At 44.0% G+C, this 26,328-nt stretch overlaps 1 protein-coding gene across 4 annotated transcripts in view; it reads right to left on the reverse strand.

Annotated features, from left to right (window-relative positions):
• Window positions 1-26,076, reverse strand: part of NUP210L (nucleoporin 210 like) — a 48,471-nt gene extending 22,395 nt beyond the window's left edge. For 3 of the 4 annotated variants that reach the window (XM_065574603.1, XM_065574604.1, XM_065574605.1), the window contains exons 1-22: window positions 25,475-25,875; window positions 23,625-23,761; window positions 22,947-23,078; window positions 21,927-22,020; window positions 21,137-21,287; window positions 19,955-20,087; window positions 19,262-19,420; window positions 18,627-18,695; window positions 17,177-17,283; window positions 16,034-16,174; window positions 13,641-13,778; window positions 12,574-12,729; window positions 11,789-11,987; window positions 11,287-11,432; window positions 10,071-10,292; window positions 9,365-9,538; window positions 8,712-8,904; window positions 7,128-7,216; window positions 6,704-6,808; window positions 3,341-3,442; window positions 2,303-2,431; window positions 941-1,068 (exon numbers count right to left, since the gene is read on the reverse strand). In XM_065574603.1, coding sequence (XP_065430675.1) covers window positions 941-1,068; window positions 2,303-2,431; window positions 3,341-3,442; window positions 6,704-6,808; window positions 7,128-7,216; window positions 8,712-8,904; window positions 9,365-9,538; window positions 10,071-10,292; window positions 11,287-11,432; window positions 11,789-11,987; window positions 12,574-12,729; window positions 13,641-13,778; window positions 16,034-16,174; window positions 17,177-17,283; window positions 18,627-18,695; window positions 19,262-19,420; window positions 19,955-20,087; window positions 21,137-21,287; window positions 21,927-22,020; window positions 22,947-23,078; window positions 23,625-23,761; window positions 25,475-25,737 — 3,167 coding nt within the window. In that variant the 5' untranslated portion in view covers window positions 25,738-25,875. Of the gene's footprint in view, window positions 1-940; window positions 1,069-2,302; window positions 2,432-3,340; window positions 3,443-6,703; window positions 6,809-7,127; window positions 7,217-8,711; window positions 8,905-9,364; window positions 9,539-10,070; window positions 10,293-11,286; window positions 11,433-11,788; window positions 11,988-12,573; window positions 12,730-13,640; window positions 13,779-16,033; window positions 16,175-17,176; window positions 17,284-18,626; window positions 18,696-19,261; window positions 19,421-19,954; window positions 20,088-21,136; window positions 21,288-21,926; window positions 22,021-22,946; window positions 23,079-23,624; window positions 23,762-25,474 lie in introns of all 4 variants that reach the window. The other variant, XM_042843155.2, reaches the window with a different exon arrangement.
• Window positions 26,077-26,328: the final 252 nt, after the last annotated feature.

A 26,328-nucleotide genomic window follows, 5' to 3' on the forward strand; every position in this document is an offset into this window, starting at 1 on the left:
TTATTTCACGTTTCCCAGCTTGCATTAAAATCATATGATGCTGGGGACAGAAAATGCCTTTAACTAGTGGATGAGTTTAAAATGAGTCTCTAATACCGAGGTTTGTGTTTCTAGACAGCCAACACAGTCCTAGACTTATGTTCCACAAAGCTCTGAGTGGCATAATTCACAATCTGTGATAGTTGTGGGAATGTCTGTGGCTGTATTCAATCATGTTAATGCTCTGGAATCTATATTTTCCAGGGAAATTAATGTCTCTTTCCTCATGCACACAACATTTTTGTCATGCTGTGGCAAGGTTTAAGTTATATAATCCATTTTCTCTGACATCATTGCTGAATACTAAGATATTTGTAAGTAAGTACATATATTTTCATCTGCCTCCACAGTAAGCAAGCAGTACAGTATTAAGATAATAAAGGGATTCCAAGCTATTTCAATCAAAAGAGCTATACATTTATGGACTAACCATGCCAGAAATAAACAATGTAAACATATTTAATACACAGCTATATTTTTCTGTGGCAAGGGGATTCTGTGGCAGTGTAGAAAACCGAGTGATGGGAATGGAGATAACATTTTGCCTTCTGCATCGCTTTTCATTGAGGAGCTACACTGAGAGGTTTACAAATATGAATTAAGCCTGGTGACCTACCCTATAAGGTACTTATGTATGATCCCCACTTTACAGAAGATAAAACCTCAGACATGGGGAGGTGAAGTGACTTTCTCAAGACCACACACGTTGGGACAGTGACATGACTGGAGATAGAATGAAGGAGTTTGGACATCTAGTCACCACAACACTCCTTTAGCCAGGGGATGGATAGGGTGCTGGGTTTTGCTCTGTAGTAATCAGTTCTATTTTGCAGTAGAGGATGGATATTCTCAGCTGCTATTTGCAGTGGAAATGCACCAGGATGCCTACTGTAGTACTCACATAAGTGTAACAATAGCAGATGCTGCCTGTAGTTTGAGCTTCATGTACTTGAAATATTTACTCCTGAATGGATGTCGATGAAAACCGAGGACTCGCACGCTGACTAGGACAGATTTGCCAATCTCGATCTAGGTAAAAAGAGCACTTTTACCATTTTTGGCGGGGTCTCTGTACCTATGCCTAACCTTGGATGGGCTGCAAAGGGACATCACCCACCTTACCTCTCTTAAGTTCTCCTTCCTACCTGCAGAGAGATACTCACATAGGCAGGACATTCAAGAGGATGCAGGCAGGCTCCCTCTTCTTTCAGTGTCACTTCTTCATCAGAAATAGAGAATTGTTGCTGTTAAAATTAGAGGCTCATCTCGTCTAAGAGCTGCTGTGGGGCTGCCAGAATGTATGGCAGCCCCTACAGTATGAGGCAGGGATTCACACTGGGTCTCCCATTGTGTAGCGAGTGACACTATTGTTGGGACACTGAATGGCCTTAAATACATTTTTTAACCCAGGTAAATTAAGATTTCACATTAATAAAATGTGAAAAAAAAACCCAAAAGACTGGCCTGGTCCTTCTACAGCAGTATGATTTAGTGCCAAAAACAAACCTCTGAAGTGGATGCAAGATGTCATGGTTTATCACCTAGCTAAGACACTCCATTCAATCTTCAACATAAGCCCCTTGCAGCTCAGTTCCAGAAGAAGTTGCTTACTCCCCCAGGGAAGAAGAGAAGAGTAGATACTAGGGCAGGAGTGGGTAGCGTCTAACCAAGTATTGAAGAAAAAACACAACTTCTCTTGCAGTCCTGTGGACAAATCTTGCACCAAGTGCACCAAGCCCGGCTATGTGACTCATGTGAAATATCTCTGCCCCACAAGATTTGAAGAAAGACTCGTAAGACTTATAGAACCAACGTGTAACTCTCATATTTTTGAAGCCTCAAACTCTCAAAACTACCACCCACCATAGTTAAAAGTCTATCTTCGTTACTAAGCAACCTAGAGAGAGATGCGTTTCTTCAGGATGATGAATGCATGTTGTGCAGTCACATACTTTGTCCTTGGGAGCCAACAGCATATTGGAACAGACAAGAATCCTGTTCTTGGATGCCTAGATGAAAGGCTGCCACACAGACGATGTCTCTTGTATTTAAAAAGATACGTTCATACAGATTTCTCTAACAGTGTGAAAATAAAACAAATATCTTTTGAAAGGAAAATTACTTCATAGATGGCTCCATACAATGCAAAAACAAACAAACAAAAACAAACGTGTGAACGGAAATAAGAACAAACAAAAAAATATCACATCCCAGCAGGCTAGGTTTTTTTACAGACATTTGAGTTTCCCTGAGATTGTCTCACCTTGTCAATGAGATCCACCTCCAACTCGTGCATATCAGACACATGTATATAGACTGTAGCTGGTCCCAGAAATGCCAGACAGAGATCGTAGACCTCCAGGGTTAGAGATCCAGGATGCAAAGGGATGATCTACAAGGAAAGTGAGGAGGTATTAGCCATACTATCTGCAGTGGATACCGATTTCATTTGCATCTCTGTCACCAAAAAGCTAAAGCTAACTTGTAAAAGTGACCAAGTTTGGCATTCTGCTGAAAAGTCATTGTTCAAACAACCATGTAAACAAAAGAGGGAAAAGCTCTGTTAGGGTCAACCAGAAGCCATCACAGGACTGTTCCTATAGCACAGTTCCTAGAGCATTGTGTCCAGTCTAGTTTTAAATGTCTCAACTCATGGTGTTTTCACCACTTTCCCTGGAAATTATTCAACAGTCCAGAAGGTCACACAGTCAGGATGTTTCTTCCTGATATTCAGGCTAAATTTCTCTCTACAGGAAAGCAAAGCTGACTCAAGTGTGATTTCTGACTCTGCTGCTCACTCATGCCCCTGGGCCCGTTAGCACCAAATAGTATATTGTATTAGATTTACTGTTACAGCAAATAGCAGCCAGGAAAACTACAGGAGAGAATTAATTTTGATTGAGCAACTATAATGGTTGAAAGTGTCACCCTATACAGGATCTGGAAGTCAGCCAAGTCCCTACCCATATAATAAAACCCAAAAGGTAAATAAAATCTATACACAGTAGCGGATACAGTGTATTTTGTACCATTTGGTGACAGGCATACTTTAATCCACTATTCTAATATTTTCTCTTATTAAGAAATCTAGTCTAACAAATATCTGGCCCACTTTACACACGTGCTGGCAATAAAGTAATTCAGCGTGTTAAAGTGAACTGCATAAACAGTTCTGAAGGTAAAAAGAAATGAGAGATGGAAAGTAAGAAAAAATATCTATTTCTTTCCTGGAGGGTGAATCTCACTGTGAGATTTTGAACCCAGGCTTTTCTCCAGGGGAAAACACCTTGAATGTGCTCACCTCGATGGCACTCTCTGCTTCCAGGTATGTAGTGTTTACAATCTCCTCTTTGCTGCTGTTGACCAAGAAGTACCCAGATCCTTCCACTAGATCAAATATTTCCTAGAATGGTACAGAAAAATGAGTAAAATCCCAGGGCACTCACTCCTCTACCAACTCAGAGTGCTGGCTCACTGACGTAGGGGTTTAAATCCTGCAGGCCTTACTCAGCTTTTACTCAGTCTCCAAAGGGAGTTTTAGCCCAAGTAAGATTGAGAATTGCAAGCTGCATGAAACATTTTCAAAACACTGTAAGAAAGGTTCAAATTACAGGTATACCCCAACTAAAAAAAACCAAAACAGTAAGACCACCAAAAAAATGCCACCGTGGCTAAACAGCAGAGTAAAAGAAGGGATTAGAGGAAAAAAACACTTCTTTTAAAAATTGGAAGTCAAAGCCTACTGAGGAAAACAGAAAGGAACATACACTCTGGCACATCAAGTGTAAAGGAATGCTTAGGCACGCCAAAAAAGAATTTGAAGAGAAATTAGCAAAAGACACAAAAACGAACAGCAAAATTTCTTTTACGTACATCAGAACCAGGAAGCCTGCCAAACAACCAGTGAGGCCACTGGATGGTAAAGGAGAACTGAAGGAAGACAAGGCCACTGCAGAGAAGCTAAATGAATTCTTTGCATCAGTCTTCACTGTAGAGGATGAGAGGAAGATTCCCACACCTGATCTATTCTTTTTATGTGACAAATCAGAGGATCGTCCCAGATTGAGATGTCAATAAAAGAAGGTTTTGGAACAAATTGATAAATTAAACAGGAATAAAAAAGTCACCAGGACCAGATGGTATTCACTCAAGAGTTCTGAAGGAACTCAAATATGAAATTGCAGAACTACTAACTGTGGTATGTAACTTATCGTTTAAATCAACCTCTTTACCAGATGACTGGAAGTTAACTAATGTAATACTGACTTTTAAAAAGGCTCCAGAAACGATCCTGGCAATTACAGGCCAGTGAGCCTAACTTCAGTACCAGGGAAACTGGTTGAAACCGTAGTAAAGAACAGAATTATCAGACACATAGATGAACATGATTTGTTGGGGAAAAATCAACACGACTTCTGTAAAGGGAAATCATGCCTCACCACTCTATTAGAATTCTTTGAGGGGTCAACAAACATGGACAAGGGTGATCTAGTTGATAAAATGAACTTGGACTTTCAGAAAGCCTTTGACAAGGTCCTCGCCAAAGGCTCTTAAGCAAAACACACAGTCATGAGATAAAAAAGAAGGTCTGATCAGTAACTGGTTAAAAGATAGGAAATAAAGGTTAAGAATAAATGGTCAGTTTTCACAGTGGACAGAGGTAAATAGCAGGGTTCTCCAAGGATCAGTACTTGGACGAGGGCTATTCAACATACTCATAAATGATCTGGAAAAAGGGGTAAGCAGTGAGGTGGCCAAGTTTGCAGATGATACAAAAATTACCAAACACAGTTAAATCCAGAGCTGACTGCAAAGAGTTACAAATGGATCTCACTAAATTGGGTGACTGGGCAACAAAATGGCAGATGAAATTCCATGTTAAGTAATGCACATTGGAAAACATGATCCCAAGTACACATACAAAGTGATGGGGTCTAAATGAGCTATTACTGCTCAAGAAAGAGATCGTGGAGTCATTCTGGATAGTCCTCTGAAAAATCTGCTCACTCTGCAGTAGCAGTCAAAAAAAACGGACAGAATGTTAGCCACCACAGGAAAGGGACAAATACCAAGACAAAAAATACCATATGCCACTATATAAACCCATGTTACCCTCACATTCTGAATACTGCCTGCAGTTCTGGTCACCCCATCTCAAAAATCATATAACTGGAATTGAAAATAAATATTGAATGGGAAAAAGTAAAGAGAAGGGCAGCAAAACCGATAGGGGTATGGAACAGCTTCCATTTGAGGAGAGATTTAAAAGACTGGGACTGTTCAGCCTAGAAAAGAGACGACTAAGATGGCGTATGACAGAGGGCTGTAAATCATGAATGGAGTGGAGAAAGTGAAGAGGGAAGTGTTATTTACCCCTTCACATAACACAAGAACCAGGGGCCACCCAATGAAATTAACAGGCAACAGATTTAAAAAAACATAAGGAAATACTTCTTCACATAACACACAGTCAACTTATTGTCAACTTGTTCCATTCTATATGCATCCGAAGAAGTGGGCTGTAGTCCACGAAAGCTTATGCTCTAATAAATTTGTTAGTCTCTAAGGTGCCACAAGTCCTCCTGTTCTTCTTTTTGCGGATACAGACTAACACGGCTGCTACTCTGAAACAGTCAACTTGTGGAACTCGTTGCCAGGGGATGTTGCGAAGCCCAAAAGTAGAAGTGGATTCAAAAAAGAATGAGATAAGTTTATGGGGGTAGGTCCATCAATGGCGATTAGCCAAAATGGCCAGGGACGCAACCCCATGCTCCAGTGTCCCGAAACCTCTAACTGCCAGAAGCTGGGACTATATGTCAGGGGATGGATCAGTCAATAAATTGTCCTCTTCTGATCATTTCCTGTGAAGCATCAGGCACTGGAAGACAGGACACAGGGCTAGATGGACCACTGGTCTGACCCAGGCTGGCCATTGTTATGTTCTTATGAGTAAAAACCGAGTAAAGACCTCAAATTTGGCCCTAAGTGATGAGGTGATCAAGAACAGCCAGCTCTAATACACAAAGTTATGATTCCCCTGCTCCCCTACAAAGCAAGGAAGCTCAAGGGCATCAGCTAATACCATGTATCCAATTGAAATAATTGTGAATGGTCCAGCCTGGGGGTTAGTGCTTTGGATTTTCAAATGGAAAACCCAAGATTGATTTCCCATCACTCACTGGCCAGTGGGCAGGGATTGGGAGTGCTACAGAGACACTCAACAGAAGGATGTCTTAAGGCAATGAACAGTGATTCCTCCACTAATTGCACTGTCTCTTCAGTTTCACTGAAACAGGACAGGCCTCATTAAGCGTATTGTGAAGAATACTTGCAGATCATCTCTCTTAACACTCATCTGGAACAGTGGCCTTCTTTTCAGAAGCACTGCTACCCTTGAACATAAGCAGCACTTGCAGTCCAACACCACGCTGTATTTACATTTTATTGAGCAGAAAGGGAGAGATCAAAGAGTTTATCATTCCATGAAGCGATGAGCAGTTATACAACAGATGGGCATGAGCTTTATGCAGGGACACAGTCACTGTCCTCCAAATGTTCATGAAGGCAGTTGAGGGGGAAAAAAAACATCTACTGATGGTAAAATGCTGCTTAATATACCAAAGACTGATGTGATATAGTGTAGCCATACTAATAACGTTCTTACCTTCACAGCAGGATGATTATAGATAGTGGCATTGTCTGGCACCACCGTCACATCCTCTACCAGTAACAACTCCACAGCCGTGGAGGTAGGCAAGTTAGATACTTCCTAAATATGCAACCAAAACCAGAGAGAAGTGACATTAGTATTCCCTCTAGTCACAAAACCCCAAACCTTCTCTTTCGCAGAAGGACCTGATGATTGCTGTGGCAGTGCACTAGCACTTCTCCTAACTGGCTGGGATGGCAGAAATAGGACTTTCCTCTTGAAAGAGGACGAAACCCAGTATTCAATTCCGAAGATATAATTATCTGCACAATCCTAACCTACTCAGCTCAATTTATCAGTAGACTGCAACAGTTTGCTAGACAGATCAGTTAGAGATTAAGCAATCCATACTAGGCCCAAAATGGCCTCCTCCACTCACTCTTGGACTGCCTCTCTCTGAATACTTCACAAAGCTGACTCCAATCAGAATAGTCCCTTTGATGCGGTGCACCTCCAGGAGCTGATGCCCTATAAGCAACAGAGAGCAGATATATCACTGGAAACAAGAGATGGAAAACAAACAAAAACAGCAATTCCACCTTCAACTAGGAATAAGAGTGAGCAGGATGCAATATTTGCAAATGAGGTGCATGAGCAATAATTTCAGTGTTAAGAATTGTTAGCAATTAATTAATTGTTAGAAATCTGCTTGAATCGTTCTTTGACAGCTCCCTTGTGTTATCCATTTAAAAACACACATCTATAATCCATTACCCATGCTATGGCACTTTTAAAGGCTGTAACAGAGTAGCAGTGTTCCTCTGACATACCCCACCCACCCTGGAAGCAGGAGGAAATTCTGTTGGGAAAGGGTTAAGTGAGTGCTGCTGACTCAGGCAGGTGGCTTGTTACTCCACTTGCAGATGTAAGGGAACTGAGACTGGCTCGCTAAAGAAATGCTCTAGCGCAGGGGTGAGCAAACGTTTTGGCCCAAGGGCCACATCTGGGTATGAAAAGTGTATGGCAGGCCATGAATGCTCACCAAATTGGAGGTTGGAGTGCAAGATGGGGTGAGGGCTCTGGCTGGGGGTGCAGGCTCTGGCTGGGGGTGCGGGCTGTGAGGTGGGGCCAGAAATTAAGAGTTCAGGGTGCAGGAGGGGGCTCTGGACTGAGGCAGGGGGTTGGGAGGTGGGGGGGAGTGAGGGCTCCGGCTGGGGGTGTGGGCTCTGGGGTGGAGCTGGGGATGAGGGGTTGGGAGTGCAGGAGGGTGCTCCGGGCTGGGACTGAAGGGTTTGACTTGTGGGAAGGGGATCAGGGCTGGGCAGGCTCCGGGCAGCGCTTACCTCAACCAGCTCCCAGAAGCAGCGGCATGTCCCCCCTCCGTCTCCTATGTGAAGGCGCGGCCAGGCGGCTCTGTGCGCTGCCCTGTCCGCAGGTGCCACCCTGTCCGCAGGCGCTGCCCCGCAGCTCCCATTGGCTGTGGTTCCTGGCCAATGGGAGCTGCGGGGGCAGTGCTAGGGGCAGTGTGCAGAGCCCGTTGGCTGCCCCTATGTGTAGGTGCTGGAGGGGGGCATGCTGCTGCTTCTGGGAGCCGTGCGAAGTGGGCCAAGGCTCTGACCCCACTCCCCAGCTGGAGCGCCGGAGCAGGGCAAGCCCCGGACCCTGCTCCCCAGCGGGAGTTCAAGGGCTGGATTAAAATATCGGGAGGGCTGTATGCTGCCCCTGGGCCGTAGTTTGCCCACCTCTGATCTAGCGAGTGGGCTGAACAGTCCTTAGAGAAGAACCTAGGAGGAGCCCAGCCTAGGGAGGAAACTTGAAGTTTGAGCTTAATTTATGTTAAATTCTTTATTAATAAAGCCAAAATCATTAGAAAAAGTGAAGCCCAGATATCATGGTGATGCATAGATATAGAGATTATATTAGGAGGAAGGAGAGAGAGTTTGAGCTAAATTCAGTGCTGGGGTAAGCAGGTGCAACTCCGACTGACTTCACTGGAGTTCAGTGTATAAAAGTGAACAGGTACCGTGCAATCTGGTCTGTCCACTCCCATCATCCTTTGCTACCATCTGCATGGACTTTGAGTCAGTAAAGTGTGCGAGACTTTCATTGGCTGATTTCCACTCCAGCACCAGGGAGCTAAAGTTGTCAAACTTCCGCCGGTGCTGATCAAACACGGCCAACTCCAAAACTGTATTCCTCAAACTGGACACGGGGATCTACACCCAAAATAAGAGAACTCAATCTCATTAGTAACTCGGAGCCGGATTCCAGAGGAAAACCACCTTGTACAATGCAGCCCATAGCCACGTTCATCTGAACGAGAGAGGTGCAGCCTAAGGAGACTACAGGGCCCAGGATGCTGTGGTTCCTCTTTGGAGTTTCCTTACGCAGAGAATGAGTTTCTGCCAAATTACACAGTAATTTGACGTAATTACCCAGCCGGTTTGATGGGCAGCGGAACTGAGCAGGGACCATCAAAGTAGTTTCATTTGACAGAGGTGATTCCATCTTCAGCTAATAGATTTCCTGATAAAAGCTATTAAATTATCAGTTACTGCTACACAAGCTTCATCTGGACATCAAACATATCACACGCATCATGGGTTTCCAATCACCCTACAAATGATTACAGGAGAGGAGTGTTATTCACTCATTTTAAAACATCTAAAGTCTTACCAGCTGTTTGTTGTGCTGAGGCAACGGGCAAGGCTGGGCACCTGCAGCTACCTTGTACACTGGACTCACAGACATACTGGCTGGATGAGCACAAATGAAAGTCACCTGCACAGTTTCCACGGCAGGACTAGGGTTCAGGACTCCTGGCTGATTACCTACTCGGAGCGTAAGTACCTGCAAGGATATGCAAGGGAGATGGTTAACCAGCAGGCTTTTCAATTTCAGCTATTCCCATGATTTCCTGTTGAACAGCACTCCAAAATGGGTTTATTTAAAGAAAACAAAAGCAAGACCATACCGGGGATCAGGGGTGGTGATAAAGGTCTAGTCTATATACAAAAAAAATACTGAGACTCAAAAACAAACGTTCTATGGGAGAATCTCTAGAGGCCCAGGGTGTCTGGGGAGGCACCATCACTAATGAAGCTTCTCTGCTCCGAATACTTTTAAGTATCAGATGCAGCAATACACTATCCCTTTTTCTATTTCCACAGTGAAGTGGACAGTAGGAGTTTCTAAAATGACTTTTTGGTACACAAGAGTCAAACTGTCCCTTAGTTAGATTGTGCTAGTGCAAGCCCTGAACTTCCCTGTCAGGAGAAAGGGAACATGTTTTTTTCACACTGTATTGCTTTATGTGTGAGATATTAGCCAATCTGTTGCCAGCTAGTTATTACATTGCAGAAAATGTAGGTGTTTTTCCTACCTGCTCCCCCAGCTCCAAGCACAAAATCCGGTAAATGTACTGGTTCTGTTTCCTTTTAGTTGGCAGTCGGACCTGTGTAATTTCAATGTTTTCCTCATGCTCCACAGTCAATTCCAAGAAGAAACGAGATGGTTCCAAAACCCATGGCCCCGGCCCTCCATCAAATACCATCTGCTTCGCTGACTGCCAAGTCACCAACGCCACCTCCACTGGGTTTAGAGCCTGATCACACGAAGAGAAATTAGCAGCCAGAGCTATTTTACTACATAGTCTCGGCAAGGACATACAAAAGGTAACGTCTATAATACAACCAATGGGCCTGATTCTCATTTACATGCAGGCTCCTTTATACCACTTGGCAATGGAAGGGGCCTTTAAGTGGAGCCAACTAGCCTCTGTTTGCCAGAAGCTGGGAATGGGCGACAGAGGATGGATCACTGGATGATTCCCTGTTCTGTTCATTCCCTCTGGGGCACCTGGCATTGGCCACTGTCGGAAGACAGGACCCTGGGCTAGATCGACTTTGGTCTGACCCAGTATGGCCGCTCTTATGTTCTTATGCAGGCCCAAAAGGTTGAGAAACTACACAATATTATAGGAAGAGGCCATTTGCTATTGGATCTGGGTTGGACTATACTGAGCTATCTGTAAGAAAAGTAATACTATATATAATCATCTGCACCAAAAATAAAAAAAGACACACCCTACTGGGGCAGCAGAAAGCTCAGCTAACAGAAAAAAAAATTGCTACTGAAATAGAGGACCTGCTCAGATACATTTGATTTTTTTTCACAAAAGGAATTTATTCAATCCTCTGAGTCTGGTAGTTGCAAAATATGGTTTAAACTGTGGGCAGGTGTAATGTGAAGGAAAAAGAGGTCTGGGAGGAACTTCCTCCTCCCAGAGAAAAATATAGCAACATTTCAGGGTGATATGCTTTAAACTCCCCGCTCCAAGGGACTTGCCAAATGTTAACTAATAAAGCCTCACAAATCCCTCAGCGGGGAAGGGGTAAAGTACCCTCTCTTTCTGACCACAATTCCATGACAACATGAATATGGCAGGTAGTCCACAACACAAGGGAAGTGTGCACTAGTATTGCTGCCTCACTACCATCAGTGGGTTCGCTCCAGAAGCAAATATGTGAAGACAGCGAAGACAAAAGCATGACTCAAATAGCAGGGAAGGAAGTAGAGAGAGGGGAGCAGCTCCTCACCTTGAGAGGCTCATAAGCAGCGAATGTGGCACTGGTTTCAAAATACTCCTGGAACACTGTCACGCTCACCGTTACTAACGTGTGTCCCAAGGACTTTGCTGCTAACTGGATACTGGAGCAGAATGTCAGGCCAGGTTTCTGATTACCTGTAAATTTGAGAGCATTTTTTCAGCACTTTCTACATCTCTGATGAGCAGGGCTGATGTCTGGACACAGGATTATGGCTGTAATGGAATCCATGACTTCCCAAATTTTTCCTAAATGTTTCCCAGACTGTCCCCCTCTCTCCACTTGTCCTGTCCCCATTAGCTGTCGGAAGAGTTGAATGATACAGTTCCAGACATGATGACAGGGTGACTATCCCTTTGTCTAGATCTTGTGACTGGTTGACGCAATACTCAAACTGGAAAACAGGGAACGGCACTTTGGGAAATAAATTATAAATGGACTTTGCAAACAGGTATTTTAAAAAGTGAGCAAATTTGGAGCTCATCTATCTTACCCTCTTCAGCAAGGATGAAGACTCCTTGCTTATCCATGCTTACGTCCAGGGCTAAGAGGGAGCAGTCCGTAAAAGCAATGGTCTCCCTTGTCTCCCTATCGGTGTGGTACATCATGAGTGGAACTTCCAAAACTTGGCCAATCTCAATGTCTGCATGAAATGGCAAAATCTCCATCTTCGTCAATTTCAAGACACACACCTGCACTGACCAAGAGTCTCAGTCAGCAAAGTAGGAAGGGTTAGATCCCCCAGGGTTAGAATCGAGTCACACTGCAAAGTGCCGCTGGTTCAAGAAGGAAACCGAGAATCTCTCATGAGAGGCAGGCAGAGTACATAAAAGTGGAAGCCACCTCTGGCTTAGCAGCTGAATTTCACTTGCAGCCTTAATCGTACAGGCAGAATTCCACTATCCAGGTTTAAGAGATTCAGTTACAGCTGATTTTTATTGTTACTGTACCGCACCAGGCATCCTGACTCAAATAAATCTTAATATTGTTGTGCTCAGCAGACAATTGTTAATATGTTGATAAGAAGTCTGTGCTTAACAAACAAACAGCAACAACCCTGGGGGTGATCCTACTCCCTCCCTCCAGCGAGTATCAGGAGACGGAGTAACTCGTCTGAAGCACTGAACTGCAATGTAAGTCAGAGGAGAATCAAGTCCAACATTTCTAAGCAGGCGCCCATCATCAACTTTGTTCTTCAGATACGAGTTTTAGATTTCTAACCCTGGATAAGCAACCCCCTTCTGTCACGGAAGCAAGATTTGTCAGGAAAAGACTTGCCTTTATTTCTCCGTAATGGAAGGGGTTCTGCACATCTCTGGCCTGTACTGTGCTCTGCCCTCTGACCACCCCGGCAGTCACTATTCCTTTTATGGTGACTGTGACTACAGTCTGATTGGAAGAGGTCCACGTGAAATTGCCACTGCCTCCTTCTACCTATGAAGCAGCAGAGGATAGAAAAGGTAAACAGTTCAGATTACTGAGTACTAAAGCGGGAGGAGGACTGTGTGCAGGGATCAAGATTAGTGTTAATTCTTTGGCAAACTGTGTGCTTGAGCTAATTTGGCTGTGGAACAACATGCTAATAGGGTAAAAAAGAAAGTAACAACAGCATTTCTTCAGTTCCTTTCATCGGAGGATCTCAAAGCACTTCACCTGCATTCATTAAGTCTCACAATCCCCCTATAAGGGGGGATAGGAGAGTGTAAACCATACTGACACAAATGAGACACAGGAAGGTTTTTTTACCTAAGGTAAGTCAGTGGCACAGCCAGGAACAGAATAGTGAAAGAAGGTTGTTGCGGCCCCTTTTCTAGCTGCTTAGACAATACAATTTAGACTGATACAGGAATGCAGTGGGCTTGAAGGCTGTGTAGCCAGACTAAAGATAAGTGGTGCTAGAAACATGGGCGCATGATCAGTAAAAAAGGGAACGAGAAGAGATGACAGAGGAAGACAAAGCCTTGGAGAAACAGGATCAAAAGGAGCAGTTTAGGACAAAGATAAAATGTGACCACCTGTGAGGGAGGGAAGAGCAAACAAGCCTGGTGAGGAGGGGTGGGGCTTGCAGAGGGGCTAAAGGAAAGCACTAGTCATCTGCCTGTGATGTTGCTAGCACGGGGCCTGCTCCTGTCCCCAGTAAATTCAATGAGCATTTTGCCCTTTATTTTAATGGGTGCAAGATCAGGCTAGCAAAGAAACAAAGGCTGTCACACCCTCTCACTAGCTATTGTGGATACTAACAGGGTCTCTATTTGGCTAGAAGTAATTAATAAGCTTTTTTTCTGGAAGGGACTCTCATATCGAAGAGGTCTTCTTCCTGATGTTCCATACCATATATACTTCACCTGAACTTTGTACCGATACAAGATTTCCATGGGATGGTGTGGAAATGCAAGGAAGGAGGGTGTCAACTTGATTGGAAAGTAAATCTTCACCTCCTGTTCATGGCTGATTGGGACAGGTAAGTAATCCTCAGAGCCAGCCTACAGGCACAAAACAAGGAACAATAATCTTTCAAGCAAAGATGCCACCCTACTCACAAAAGTGGTAAACTAGTGCTTAACTGCCTGTACAAGGAGGTAACAGCATGGGGCAGCATGTACAGACAATGCATATTGGGGAGAGGGATAGCTCAGTGGTTTGAACATTGGCCTGCTAAACACAGGATTGTGAGTTCAATCCTTGAGGGGGCCACTTAGGGATCTGGGGCAAAATCAGTACTTGGTCCTGCTAGTGAAGGCAGGGGGCTGGACTTGATGACCTTTCGGGGTCCCTTCCAGCTCTATGAGATAGGTATATCTCCATATATATCATACTCCTCCCTTCAAGCTGCAGACAGATTTGACACTTTGTGAAGAAACAATGGTTCTTATTTGTACTGATTACCTGGAAAACAAGGTGGGAATCAGGAACACTGTGTTTCTGCTTTAAGTCAATTGTTTTTTCTTTTTTGTATAAGCTTAATCAAAATTCCCGCAAAACAGCAGCAATACCTCCAGCTGTTCCCAACAGCTGTTGCCTCATGTGTAAAACTCTAGGAGACAGTCAAACACTACACGACTGAGAAATGTACAGTATGTCACCAAACAGAAGGAGAGGGGGCAAAATCTAGATTTCATAAAAGGAAGACTGCTCCTACAGTTATAAAAACAAAAATAGAATATTATATAAAAGCAGCCTTTAATGCTCCTGTTTGTATGGTCTATAGGACAAGTACGCACACTTGCTGCCAGCAGAGAATTAAAAGAGAAGAAATAACACTAAACTGCACTTTACATCAAGTTTAGAGCAAAGGTAGAGGAATCCCAGCTACTTGGTGTAACTAAGACCTCTCACTTGTTCAAAACCATTTGGAAGAGAACATTACAACTGGACAGAAACAACCAGCCAGCTTAATAGGCTAACCCAAGAATTCATTTTAGTCAAGCCTATTAATCCAAGAGACATATACTGTCCTCAGTGCCCATTCAGTTCAGTTAGAGATCTTCTCCAGATCAAGGGCCGCATGTAGCCTTAATCTGTGCACATTAAGCAGACTTCTACAAAATCTTCCCTATATAACACATTTACTAAAGCCTGGAATTGTACAGAGAAAAATGTCCGATACATTAAAAATACTTGCTCCCTAAAACTAATGCTTAATAGGTCGTCCGCATCTTGTCCATCCTATGAGCAGCGCATGATAGTTCCCTATACTATGTTCTCAAGGGCTGTGTTTTGAAATGTCCTGAGCAAAGCATCTTCCATCATTTCCCTTGGCAGACAATTCTATAGCTTTTCCTGATAGTCAACATTGTCACGGAGAATGGGGGACTCAGGGCCCTGCACCCCCGGCTTCCTGCGATTCACCATGACTCTCAGCCAGCCAGTAAAGCAGAAGGTTTATTTAGACGACAGGAACACAGTCCAAGACAGATCTTGCAGGCACAGACAACAGGACCCCCCTCAGTTAGGTCCATCTTGGGGTCCCAGGGCGCCCCAGCCCCCTTGGGAGGTCAGAGCCCCATCTGCCTCCCAGCCATTCCACCAGCCAGCCCCTGAAACTCTCCCTTCAGCGACCCCTCCCACAGCCTTTTTTCAGTTTCCCGGGCAAAGGTGTCACCTGGCCTCTAACCCCTTCCTGGGTTCTCATGTTACATGCTCAGGTATTCTCCGTCGGTCAGTCTCCCATCCCCCAGTGCAGACTATCCTAGCCACACTCCTCTGTCAGCATTCAAAGACCACACTAAGAACAGTCCCAGTTCGTCACAAACGTACATTTTCTTTTTCTTCATTTCACCCCCTTACTCCTGTTTGGAACCCCTAGAAAATTCAGAATAGTGTAGGAAAGGGTGCAGCACCAAAGCAGCTTAATGAAGCCTATTGATCTTCAGCACTACCTAGTTCAATTAGTCATGGCATTTCTCTCTAGTCCTTAGATTTCATGTCTCTGAGGAAATCACGCTGTCTTTCAGAGACAGCTCGCTATCCCAGGAGCCCCAGGAGGAGATGCTTATACACACAGGTTTTATAGGACCATCTGCTACGATTCAAAGTAAATAAGGCGTTAGCAATATTGCCATAACGTGAAACATACAGGAGTTCAGCATATACATTTGTGAACAGTAATATCATAGGGTCTGAGTCAACGCCCATTAAAAGCAATGGAAGTCTTTCCACTCACTTCAATGGGCACTGGATCAACTCTTTAGGCAACAGCAAATTCTGGAAAGGGAAGGGTACAACCTTCACCTCTTACCTGTAGAAGAACAGATACCAGGGCAGCTTTTATTACTGTGATGCCCTCCTTCAGGACTTGAACTATATGGTAAGAACCATTAACCGAAGACAAGAACTCTTCAAAATACTCCTTGGGAAACTGGTGAGTTATTCTGAGGTTCTGCAAAACAACAAAAAACAGAAATCAATGAAGGAACCACTTCCCAGAGAAACTGGATCCACGTTCTATCAGAAGAATCGCAAGACATACAGTCAGAGAAATCTGCAAGGCCACGAGCGCACACACACGCTGGGTGTTCCCGGAGTTCGGAAACCAACATGGTTATGAAACAACTGTAAGCTGGGAGTGCATTCTGGATACAGTTGGGTAAATGAAGGGCCCAGTCATTGGTTTCTGTATTGGAATGAAGAACATTTTTCTTAAGAAAATGACTGTTAGGAGAACAACCTCTAAAAATCCCCAAGAGTTAAGGAAACATTGTCATTGCCATTTTAATTACATTGAAACAAAGTCTCAAGGAGGTTTAAGTGACTTGCATAAGGTCACTATAAGCCGCTGGCAGACAGCTCAGACTATCACCAATAAGACCTAGCTCTTATATAGCACTTTTCAATCAGCAGATCTCAAAGCACTTCACAATCTTTAACGTATTTAGCCTGACAACACCCCTGTGAGGTCAGGCAGTGTTATCACCCCAGGTCTGACAGATGGGGAAGTGTGGCACAGAGAAGCTAAGTGACTTGTTCAAGGTCAGAAAGGAAGTCTGTGGCACAGCAGGGCACTGAACCCAGCTGTCCCGACTCCTAGGCTAGTGCCCAACCACTGAACCTTCCTTCCTTTCAATAAACCAGGCTGCCTTTCTCCTAGCAGACTCTCCCCGCGTGCTGAAGCTGCCCTAAATGTAAAGGCATAAGAAAAATTACATTTATTAGAACACCACAGCTTCTAAATGAAGATGGAAGTTTAAATTTGAAAATAAGTTATCCTCTCTTTAGTAACATCACATTCAGCTGAATTCCAGAGACCTGAATACTTCTCAATCCTAAACATCTGAAGAATAAGCTATTTCCAAGAAGACTTTGAAGGGATTTGAATCCCTCAGTTGTTGCAGCTGTGGGTCTGTAAGGAATAAAGCACAACAGACCCTTCCCACATACTCACATCAGATAAATAGACTTTAGTGCTGGATTTATCATACACCTCAACAGTGATTGTATATGCTCGCTTCACTTCTAGAACCCACCTGTCTCCTGGGTGAACACTGAAACCTGAAATAAAATGTAAAAGAAAGGTGGCTTATTAAAAAAAAGAAAATCATTGAATAAAAACCCAGCCAGGTTTCAGTTTCATTAATGTAATGCTGGTGAAAGGTGCTGCATTCACAGCGTTGAAGACTGCAGCCCCCTTTGGATCCCCTAAATGGTAGAATACAGGCAACAGTAAATGCAAATTTCCCTCCAATGCTTCTTACTCCTACTCTGGAGCACTTGTAGAAGCAAAAAGGAAGTGTGAAGTAAATCCTTTCCTGGGCCAACAGAAGTGGTGAGTTTTGTGATGCAGGCATCTGTTCGCTGCAAAGTAAACGGAGACTCAACAGCCAATCAGGTGGTGGTAATTTCATGGTCCCTATGCATTTACTCTGGATGAGAATTTGTGACCCAAAAGGGTCAATTACCCATCCCTTAAACAATCCAGTCCCTCTTCTCAATACTTCTTGAGCGCCAGACAACTCTCCTATGGAAAACAGCTCTGTAAACAGCGTAGTTACTTTTAATAATGTAGCACGACTGCATAGGTTCATACGGCAACTGAGACCAGTTATTTCCAACTCTGGTGCCCATTCTGTGCCATTAATCTTTAAGTTTAACTAACGCCTCTAAATTACAGAGCAGGCAACTAGCTAGATTTCTGGGTTGTGAATATGCAAGATTGAATTTTCAAGCCCATGTACCTGGAAGGAGACAAGCAAAGACTGTTTATTCAATAAGACATAGTCTCATCCTACTGTCATGACCTGTTTCTTTCACGAAGTGAGGTTAACTGATAATAAGAATGAGCTTTTCATTTACAGAAGACATTTCACTCGTAAGGTTCAAAGTGCTTTATACAAAGCAATCGTACAAATTGTGTGTGCACATATGTGTGTGTGTGTGTATATATATATATAAAATCATTTTGCCTGTTAATTAATGCAGTCATGTGCAAAACATGGCAAGTGTTGGAATTTTACTATAACATAAGCTTTTAACCCTCTAACATCTAATGATTTGAAAATGGTCCTAAATGAAGTATACAATAAACAAAAATATGCAAAAATTAATAAGAGGAAGCTTGAAATAGCATGGGGTTATTTTCTTTAACAGATATATAAGTTTTCTGTAAACTACATGAACAATTTATTTTTACTAAAACAAAACACGTATAGTGCTATAAACTTACACAGCACTTTACAAACAAGAACAGCAGGTTTCTGTGTGATAGACGTAAAACAGTAACATGAGCAATGCTATCATATAATTAAGGCACTTTTTTAAAAGTCAAACATTTTATTGGTCAATAACATGAAGCAATAAGAGTTTAAAAATCAAGCTTTTATCTTCTGATTAATTACCTAGAAATCCAGCTTCTACGACATAGACAGTGCAGTTTGGAAGTCCAGATGCAGCTCGCATGTGAATATCTTAGTTTGCGTATAAAGAAGGAATTCAGTCTTATTGTGGAAAAAAAAAATAGGAGGGACGTATGGGAGCAACAGAAGCCTTTAAATAAACCATATGTCCTTGGAATCCTTAAGCCCATAAATGTGGGGACCTGGGGCCTGAGCCAACTTCCACTGAAGTCAATGGGTGTCTTTCTATTGACTTCAATGAGAACTGGACTGTGAACCTGGCAAGGAGGCTCATTCTCATTCCAGAAGCATCACAGCTGAAGGAGTTGAGCGAGGAGCGGAGTGATGGTCACTGGCCAAAAAGAACCAATGATATTGACCTCGCAGTGGATGAATGAGTATGTCATCATGCCCAGCTTGAGGAAGGGACAGGGGCTGAAGAAGGAAAATCCATCTTCCTGAGGGAAGGAGTTACCCTAAGAAGTTATAGAATTCTCTGAGGTGTTGCAGGGTGGGGCCTCACCCAATCTGCTTTCTGAAGCATGGTTTTACTTAATTCAGGTCTGACATGCTTAGGAAAGAGAACGGCCACAATAATAAAGACGACTGACATGGTTACAACTTTATTTAAAGGATACTTTTATGAACAAAGACCAGACTAATCTGTCCCAACTGCATTGCTGTCACAGTGGCTGTGTCCACATCCAGTCTGGCCACCGGAATAAGATCAGACCCACCAGGTGCAACAGTGGGGTCACGTAGTTCAAGCTCATAATGTTCAAGAGGCAAATCTACTTCTGCAGGAAATAAGTTACTTTTTAAAACAGTTATTTCACAATAGTCTACTTCTGTCTTCCACAAGATTCTCTCTTTATAAAGGCACAGATTTGGGTTCCTGACAACCAAAGAAGTAACCCCCCCCACACACAGGGGCAGAGGTATGTTAGCCCTGAAGACCCTCAAATAGCTGTGTGCAAGCTTTAACAGTCTTGGTTGGTTAAGTGCATCAAGTATCTGGAGTTCAAATGTTCTGTTGCCACAGACTGAAGCACTGTTCCACTCAATAGTCATTGGCCTCTATACAGCGGCATCCACTGCTATTATGATTTGAGTTTTTCTGTAGGACACAGACCCATCACAAGGGACATTAGACACGCATGGAAAACATCTGCTCCGTTGGGTTTCAGGGTTAAGTTTAACCCTGGCTTCCCCAGGAGTCAGAACAGCAACTGCAGGAAAGTGAAATACCACCTGTGCACAAAACTTAATTTCACTTAGAAAAAAATTCTGAAGATTTTGGGAAACCTGAAGGTATTAAAAAAAGAATTTACCTGTGATCTTTCCCTGTACAATTTTAGCAACGTGGTACTGAATGTAGGCTCCAACCAGAAGGTAAATGTCATAGGATGGTATTAGGAATATATTCTCCAGAACCAACAGACGCACCAGTGCAGCAGCTACTTTCTAATGGAGGACGGATAGAAACCAGAAGCTTACTACTACTCTGCAAAAACTGGATAGAAATGTGTGAGAGAGCACGGCTCTCACAAGGCTTCAACAGAGGGTTAAACAATCCAAAGTAGAACTTTTAAAAGTATTATACAGAATGCTTGGTTTTAATGGGCAAAAGCTTTGCCCTGGTTGTGAAAGCAGTGTCAAAAGCAAGAGGGAAACTAGTTTTAGAGTTTGACATTGGCCAGACATCCCACTCTGTCAATATCACACTGTAATTTTTCAGCAAGAGGGCCACCAGCAGCAGGAGATTTCAAAATTAAAACTCTATTATTAAAAATATTATTTTAAAATACATTTCAGTTACTCATGGGAAGAAGTGTCTCACCATTTGAACCTTCTGCCTGCTAGATATAGTAAAACGTGGCAATTTTCTTTTAAAGGATGGTCAGCTGAACTCTAGGTTAAAAGTAGTTTCAGATTCTACATCTGCCCAAGTCCTCTTGCTAATTTTTGTGGTTTTACAATCACATATTCTTATTTTTAAAATATTTTTCTTTCTTCTGTTGCTATGTGAAAGACTCCCACAACCAACAAAAAATACTAACTGAATTAATCATTTTGGGATCATAACAGTGAAACTGACTATCCACCAAATGCAGTAACGAACTGAAAAAAAAAAACAAAAAGTATTTTTCTCCAACCTCTTAGTTACAATAGTCGTAGGTGTGGTTTTTTATCTGCTATTGTTACAGGCAAGTTCAGACAGAAATGTGATTTTTTAATTGAGTGTCCTCTTAACCCACTATACATGGGTATATTATATTTTAGGGATTTATAGATCAATTTATTTCTCAATACCGTACTATCAAAACTGTCCAAATTTATACATTTTAAATGGAAAATGGTTTGAATGGTGTCATTGCCTATAACTTCTGAAAGACAAATAATGGTATTGATGGTAAAGAAAATATAATTTTAACAAGCATATGCCTGGAACTGCAATCTACTTAAGGCACAAGTTTTGTTTTAAAGGTGGGAAATCTACAATAAGAATTCACCTTATAAGTTGGTTCCTGAATTCGGACCTTTATGACAGCTGCACCAGTTTTGATGCCTGATACCAGAATCCTATCCCCTTGTTTTCCTGCTCGTTCCATCTCGACAATGTAGTCTGGTGGGGAATACTCTGCTTCAGAGTATTTTAAAATCCTAAAAAGACGAAACTAGGCTTTTACAGGTAGAAAAAGATCTCCAAGATCATTTCCGTTTATATTTTCAGTGTGTGTGTATACAAATGTTTTAGTAATCGAAGGACAAATTTTACAGGATTATGTGGAACGAGGACCTATGTTAGACAGAATAAAGGGACAAACCCCTGTAACTTCTATGTGGATATGTGCACATCCATTAATCACCAAGTCAGGGAGACAACAGACCTCCGCCGGTGTACAGGGCAATAGAACAGAGAAAGGTAATGTCTACACAGATAGCTGAAGCTAATCCACTACAGAACCCTCCACCTGCACTCAGTGTCTACTTATTACAGATATGCAGATCACAAGAACTCTTTCAGCCAGCTTCTGCTGCATCTGGCTTTACCAGCAGCAGTACTTCTGTGTGACTGAAGAGTCAGCCCATAAACTTGGAAATCAGAACTCCTGGGTTCTATATCCAGGTCTATCACTGACTCACTGTTACCTTGAGAATATCAATTCTCTTCTCTGCATTCCCACTTACCCACAAGTAAAATGGGGATAATAGTACTTCCTACCCCACAGTGAAATGCTGGGATGAAAGGCGCTATAGAAATGCAACAGACGGTATATTAATCATTCTAAATATAGTTACCTAATTTTGCTAGACAGTTCTAAGCCTTCCATGTCATCGTCCTTAGCAATGCTCCACTCAAATGTCATTCCTGACAAACTACTGAATGTGTTTCCTGAAGACAGAAACCAAACAGACAGATTCAGAAACGTACTGGTGAATACATATGTTTTTAGGTATGGAGTCCTACACAGCTAAATGTGTTAATCTATCTTCTACTGTCTACTGCTGTGAGAACAGGGAAAACCCTGCATTAACACTATGCCACCACCAACTGTCCTTACGTTGCCTTGCTCCTCAAATCCAGTTACAGAACCATGAACAAACAGGCCACAGGCCCATGTTCCAGGTGTGGAATATTTCTGATGACAACTCTCCCTTCTTAATCTTGTATACTTGCCCATGCCCATTATATTCCAAAATATTTCTGACCATATCCAACTTCTCCCTAAATACAAACACACAAACCCATGTACAAGTAGACAAAAAACAAACTAGGATGAAAAGAAGAACATTATTTTATTTTCATGCTGGAAATTAGCTGGAATGAGAATATAACAGTTTTAAACAGTTATTAGTAAATCAGCTCTGTGGTGGGGATAATAGCAAAGAAAACAAGAATTCTGGCTACTATTATTTAGGTTTTTATACCAGTTTTATTAGGGTGGCATCTGAGAACCTTGCAATGTCACAGAGTTGTTATGCTCGTACTAAGTGGGATACTACTTTTACTCAGCAGTTATTTTATGCCCTCCAAATGAAAGATAAACAGAAGTACAATAAATTCTCATGTTGCTCATATTAAAATATTTTAGGAACTAGTTAGAAACAGGCATATTTTCTCTACCTGAAAATTACATAGCACATGAAATATAGGAGTTTGTGATACGCTCAAAAGTTTCTACATTGGGGATGGGAACAAAATCTGCTACATATCAGAATACATTCTTTAAAAAGCTCAGATTAAGGGATGTTTTTGTTTCTCAGGAGGTAGAGTTTAATCCTTGGAGTTGCCCCAGAAGTTTGTCCTGTATACAGTACCTTCAACATCCAGAGCTCTCACGGTTAATTCAAGTGGAGAATCTTCCACATATATTTCTCGGGTTCGGGAGATAATTTCAATACTGTTTATCATATCGACAATGATGTCACAACGCAGTAAATGGCCTGTCACTAAAAGGTGAGAATAAATGAGTGTGCCTTAATTCAACATCCCATAAGTCTATGTTGATTTCCCAAATCTTGAGAAGGTAGTACTACTGAAAACAAACAAAAATAAACAAACAAAAAAGTGGCAATTCTTAAATCAGTGGGAGGAGGAGGAAGCACCTTTGTCGGAAAGCACAAGTTCCTCAACAAAGTCCCTGATAAGCCCATTCTGGGACTATGATGGGCATGGATGTTACACTGTTATACTTTTTGCTTTTATCTTTCCTTGAGCCACATGCAGACTGTGGTGTGCCCACTACACGTCACTGTCATTTTGCATGTACATCACTCAGATCTGTGGTTTTGAAACGGATACTGAAATACACCACAGTTCCACATCTTGCACTATTAAAATTAGATGGGACAAAGCACTAGTAGCATAGTGCCCAATCCTATATGTGACTCTTTGGGAAGGACTGGATGATTTCATGAGCCTATTCTATCTCAGCCCTGGAAGTCCCTACTAGACACCCAATTCCTTCCCTATCATGTTGCTCTTTATCCACCTACCAAGCTCCTCAGCTATAACAACACTGCTTAGCTTTGTGGCCTGTGTAGACTGAGTAGACAGCAAAGCTTTCTGCGAACAAGTGGTACCATTCTCGTAAATTGGCTCAATGGTGACTGTGTCATGACGTGTGGAATACCTGGAAAACAGAGAGATTTGGAGTCTTCTATTCTTATTTTTATTATCTGGGCAAAATAAGGGAGGTGCAGATTTTTTTCAGTATATTACAGATAGATTCAACATCAGATGGATCTGAAACTCAGAATAAGGAAGTGTCTTAGGGAAATGCTCCCCTTGGTATGAGTGAGCTGCATGCTATCGGAGAGGATACATAGGAACTGCCTGTGACAAAGTAGGAAGTGGGGCGGATTGACCTGTTAATGTCTTGCTGGGACTGTCTGCATGGGAGATGGGAGAGCAGGGGATGACTCCACTTGAGTGAGGATATCTGAGCCTGTAACCTGAGCTGGGAGGGGGTTGGACCCAGGTGAAACCTTTGGCCCAGAAACTGGACAAAGGCAGGGGGAGGAGCCGGGGGGAGGAGGAGTGAGACTGCTGCAGTGGAGTTTCAGTCTTGGGCTGGCTGGGGAATCAAAGGGAACCCCGAGGTTGTGGTCTAAGCTCCCTACTCCCCAGAAGGACCTGGCTGAGGGGTCCTGGTTGTACCTACAAGCTCTGGTTTGGACTGTGTTCCTGTCGTCTAATAAACCTTCTGTTCTACTGCCTGGCTGACAGTCATGGTGAATCGCAGGAAGCCGGGGGTCGCAGGGCCTTGTCTCCCCCCGACCCCCGTGACACTGCCATATTGGATCAGACTAGTGATTCATTTAGAAAAGTACCCCGTCCCACCACAAGGGCCAGTACTAGTTGCTTCAGAGGATGTTGCAACAGACAGTCATGGAATGCCCACTCCCAGGAAATGTTTCTTCCTAACTGTCAACAGTTAGAGGTTGGCTTAAGGCCTAAGGAATAAGGGTTACATCACTTCCAAAAATTGTGCAGGTTTATTTATTTTGCCATGAGAGGGGAGTTAGTATTCACTATTGCCATTCTGGATATTATTGTTATCCATAGAAACATCTAACCACTTCTCAAATCCCAGGCAAGGTTTGGTCTTACCAATATATTGTGGAAATGAGTTCTGTGGGCTAAAACCCACTGTGCCAACGATTAGTTTTGAAATTCACAAGGACCTACATGAATGATAAGGGCTCAGCAGGGTAAGGAGGCCACTGAACCAACGCTGTACCAGATCATCCGGCCTGTTGCAGAGCTCTGACCAAACAAACTAATAAGGCAACCCTGCTTTCCCCATGGTCTCTGCCTGCCCCACAGGCTGTGACCCCTCTAACCCTCCAAAGGCCCATATGCTCCTCCCAAAGAGTGGAGCCCCACTACCCATAACTTACCCCAACAGGCCAAAATCCTTCTTGTCCCCACAGAGGCTCAGCTACTCCCCTCCCCACAGACTCCCCCGGGGGAGAGATCTGGGCCCCTCTCTCCTACCGCAGGCCCAGCCCCTTACTCCCCCTGCCACTGCCATAGACCCAGCTTCTCCACATCTCTGGGGACTGGCACTCGCTGAGCCCCACCCCCAAGGCCAAGCTCCCTCCAGCCCAGGCCTCTCCCCTAGGACGACCCTATGTTCACCTTTTTCCCCAGGTAAGGGCCTCCTCCCCCCATCACCAGGCCGGGCTCCCCTCAATCCTACGCCCACAGGTCAAAAACCCTGGTCCCTCCCCCCCAATCTCCACACAGCCTCAGCCACAGGCCTACAAGCCCCGCCCCACAGGCCCCGCCCCCAGCCCCACAGGCCCCGCCCCAGCCCGCTCCCGGAGGCCCCGCCCCTCACCAGGAGTAGCAGCCGCCCTCGGCCTCCAGCACGAAGGGGACGTGGAGCTCTCGGCTGAAGGGCAGCAGCACCTTGGGCACGTTGAGCTTGAAGGGGCGGGCGGGGCCCAGGAGGAGCAGGAAGGGGAGGGGGAGGAGGAGCGGGGGGGGCCGGCCCCGCCTCAGCAGCCTCATGCGGAAGACGAGGAAAGGAGCGGGGACAAGATGGCGGCTGCCGTAGGGCTCAACTCCCGCTCGCCGGCACGCAGCCGCTACTCTGCGCATGCGCCTTTGCGCGTGCGGCGCTGCTCCCGCCCCCCCGTGCCCCACAGCGCGTGCGTCGGCTCCCCGTCTGCCGCTCTTTAGCCCAGCGACTGCGCATGCTCCGCTCCGTTCGGGGCGCTGCCGGGTGGGGCGCAGTTTATCCACTACGCATGCGCAGGTTGCCCGAGCGGGGAGGGGAGGGCATTGGTGTGCTCCCAGGGCCAGGGCCAGGATTGATGTCCTGGCTGCAAAACTGGGTCCCAGCGGGTGGGTCTGGGGCAGGGTTAACGTAGAACAGGGGTGGTGGCTGCGCTGCGTGCCCCTGACACACCCCGGTGCCCGTCTCCTGCGCCCAGAATTAACCTACGCCCAGGCACCCGGTGCCACCCCAGAGGCAGCTGCATTGGAGAATGGCACTGGAAGGTTTCAGGATGACCTAGGCCAGGGGTAGGCAGCCTGCGGCACACATGCTGAAGGCAGCACATGAGCTGATTTTCAGTGGCACTCACATTGCCCGGTCTTGGCCACCGGTCCGGGAGGCTCTGCATTTGAATTGAATTGTAAATGAAGCTTCTTAAACATTTTAAAAGCCTTATTGACATCAATAGTTTA

This window comes from Chrysemys picta, chromosome 20 (genome assembly GCF_011386835.1).
Source record: "Chrysemys picta bellii isolate R12L10 chromosome 20, ASM1138683v2, whole genome shotgun sequence".
NCBI lineage: Eukaryota > Metazoa > Chordata > Testudines > Emydidae > Chrysemys > Chrysemys picta.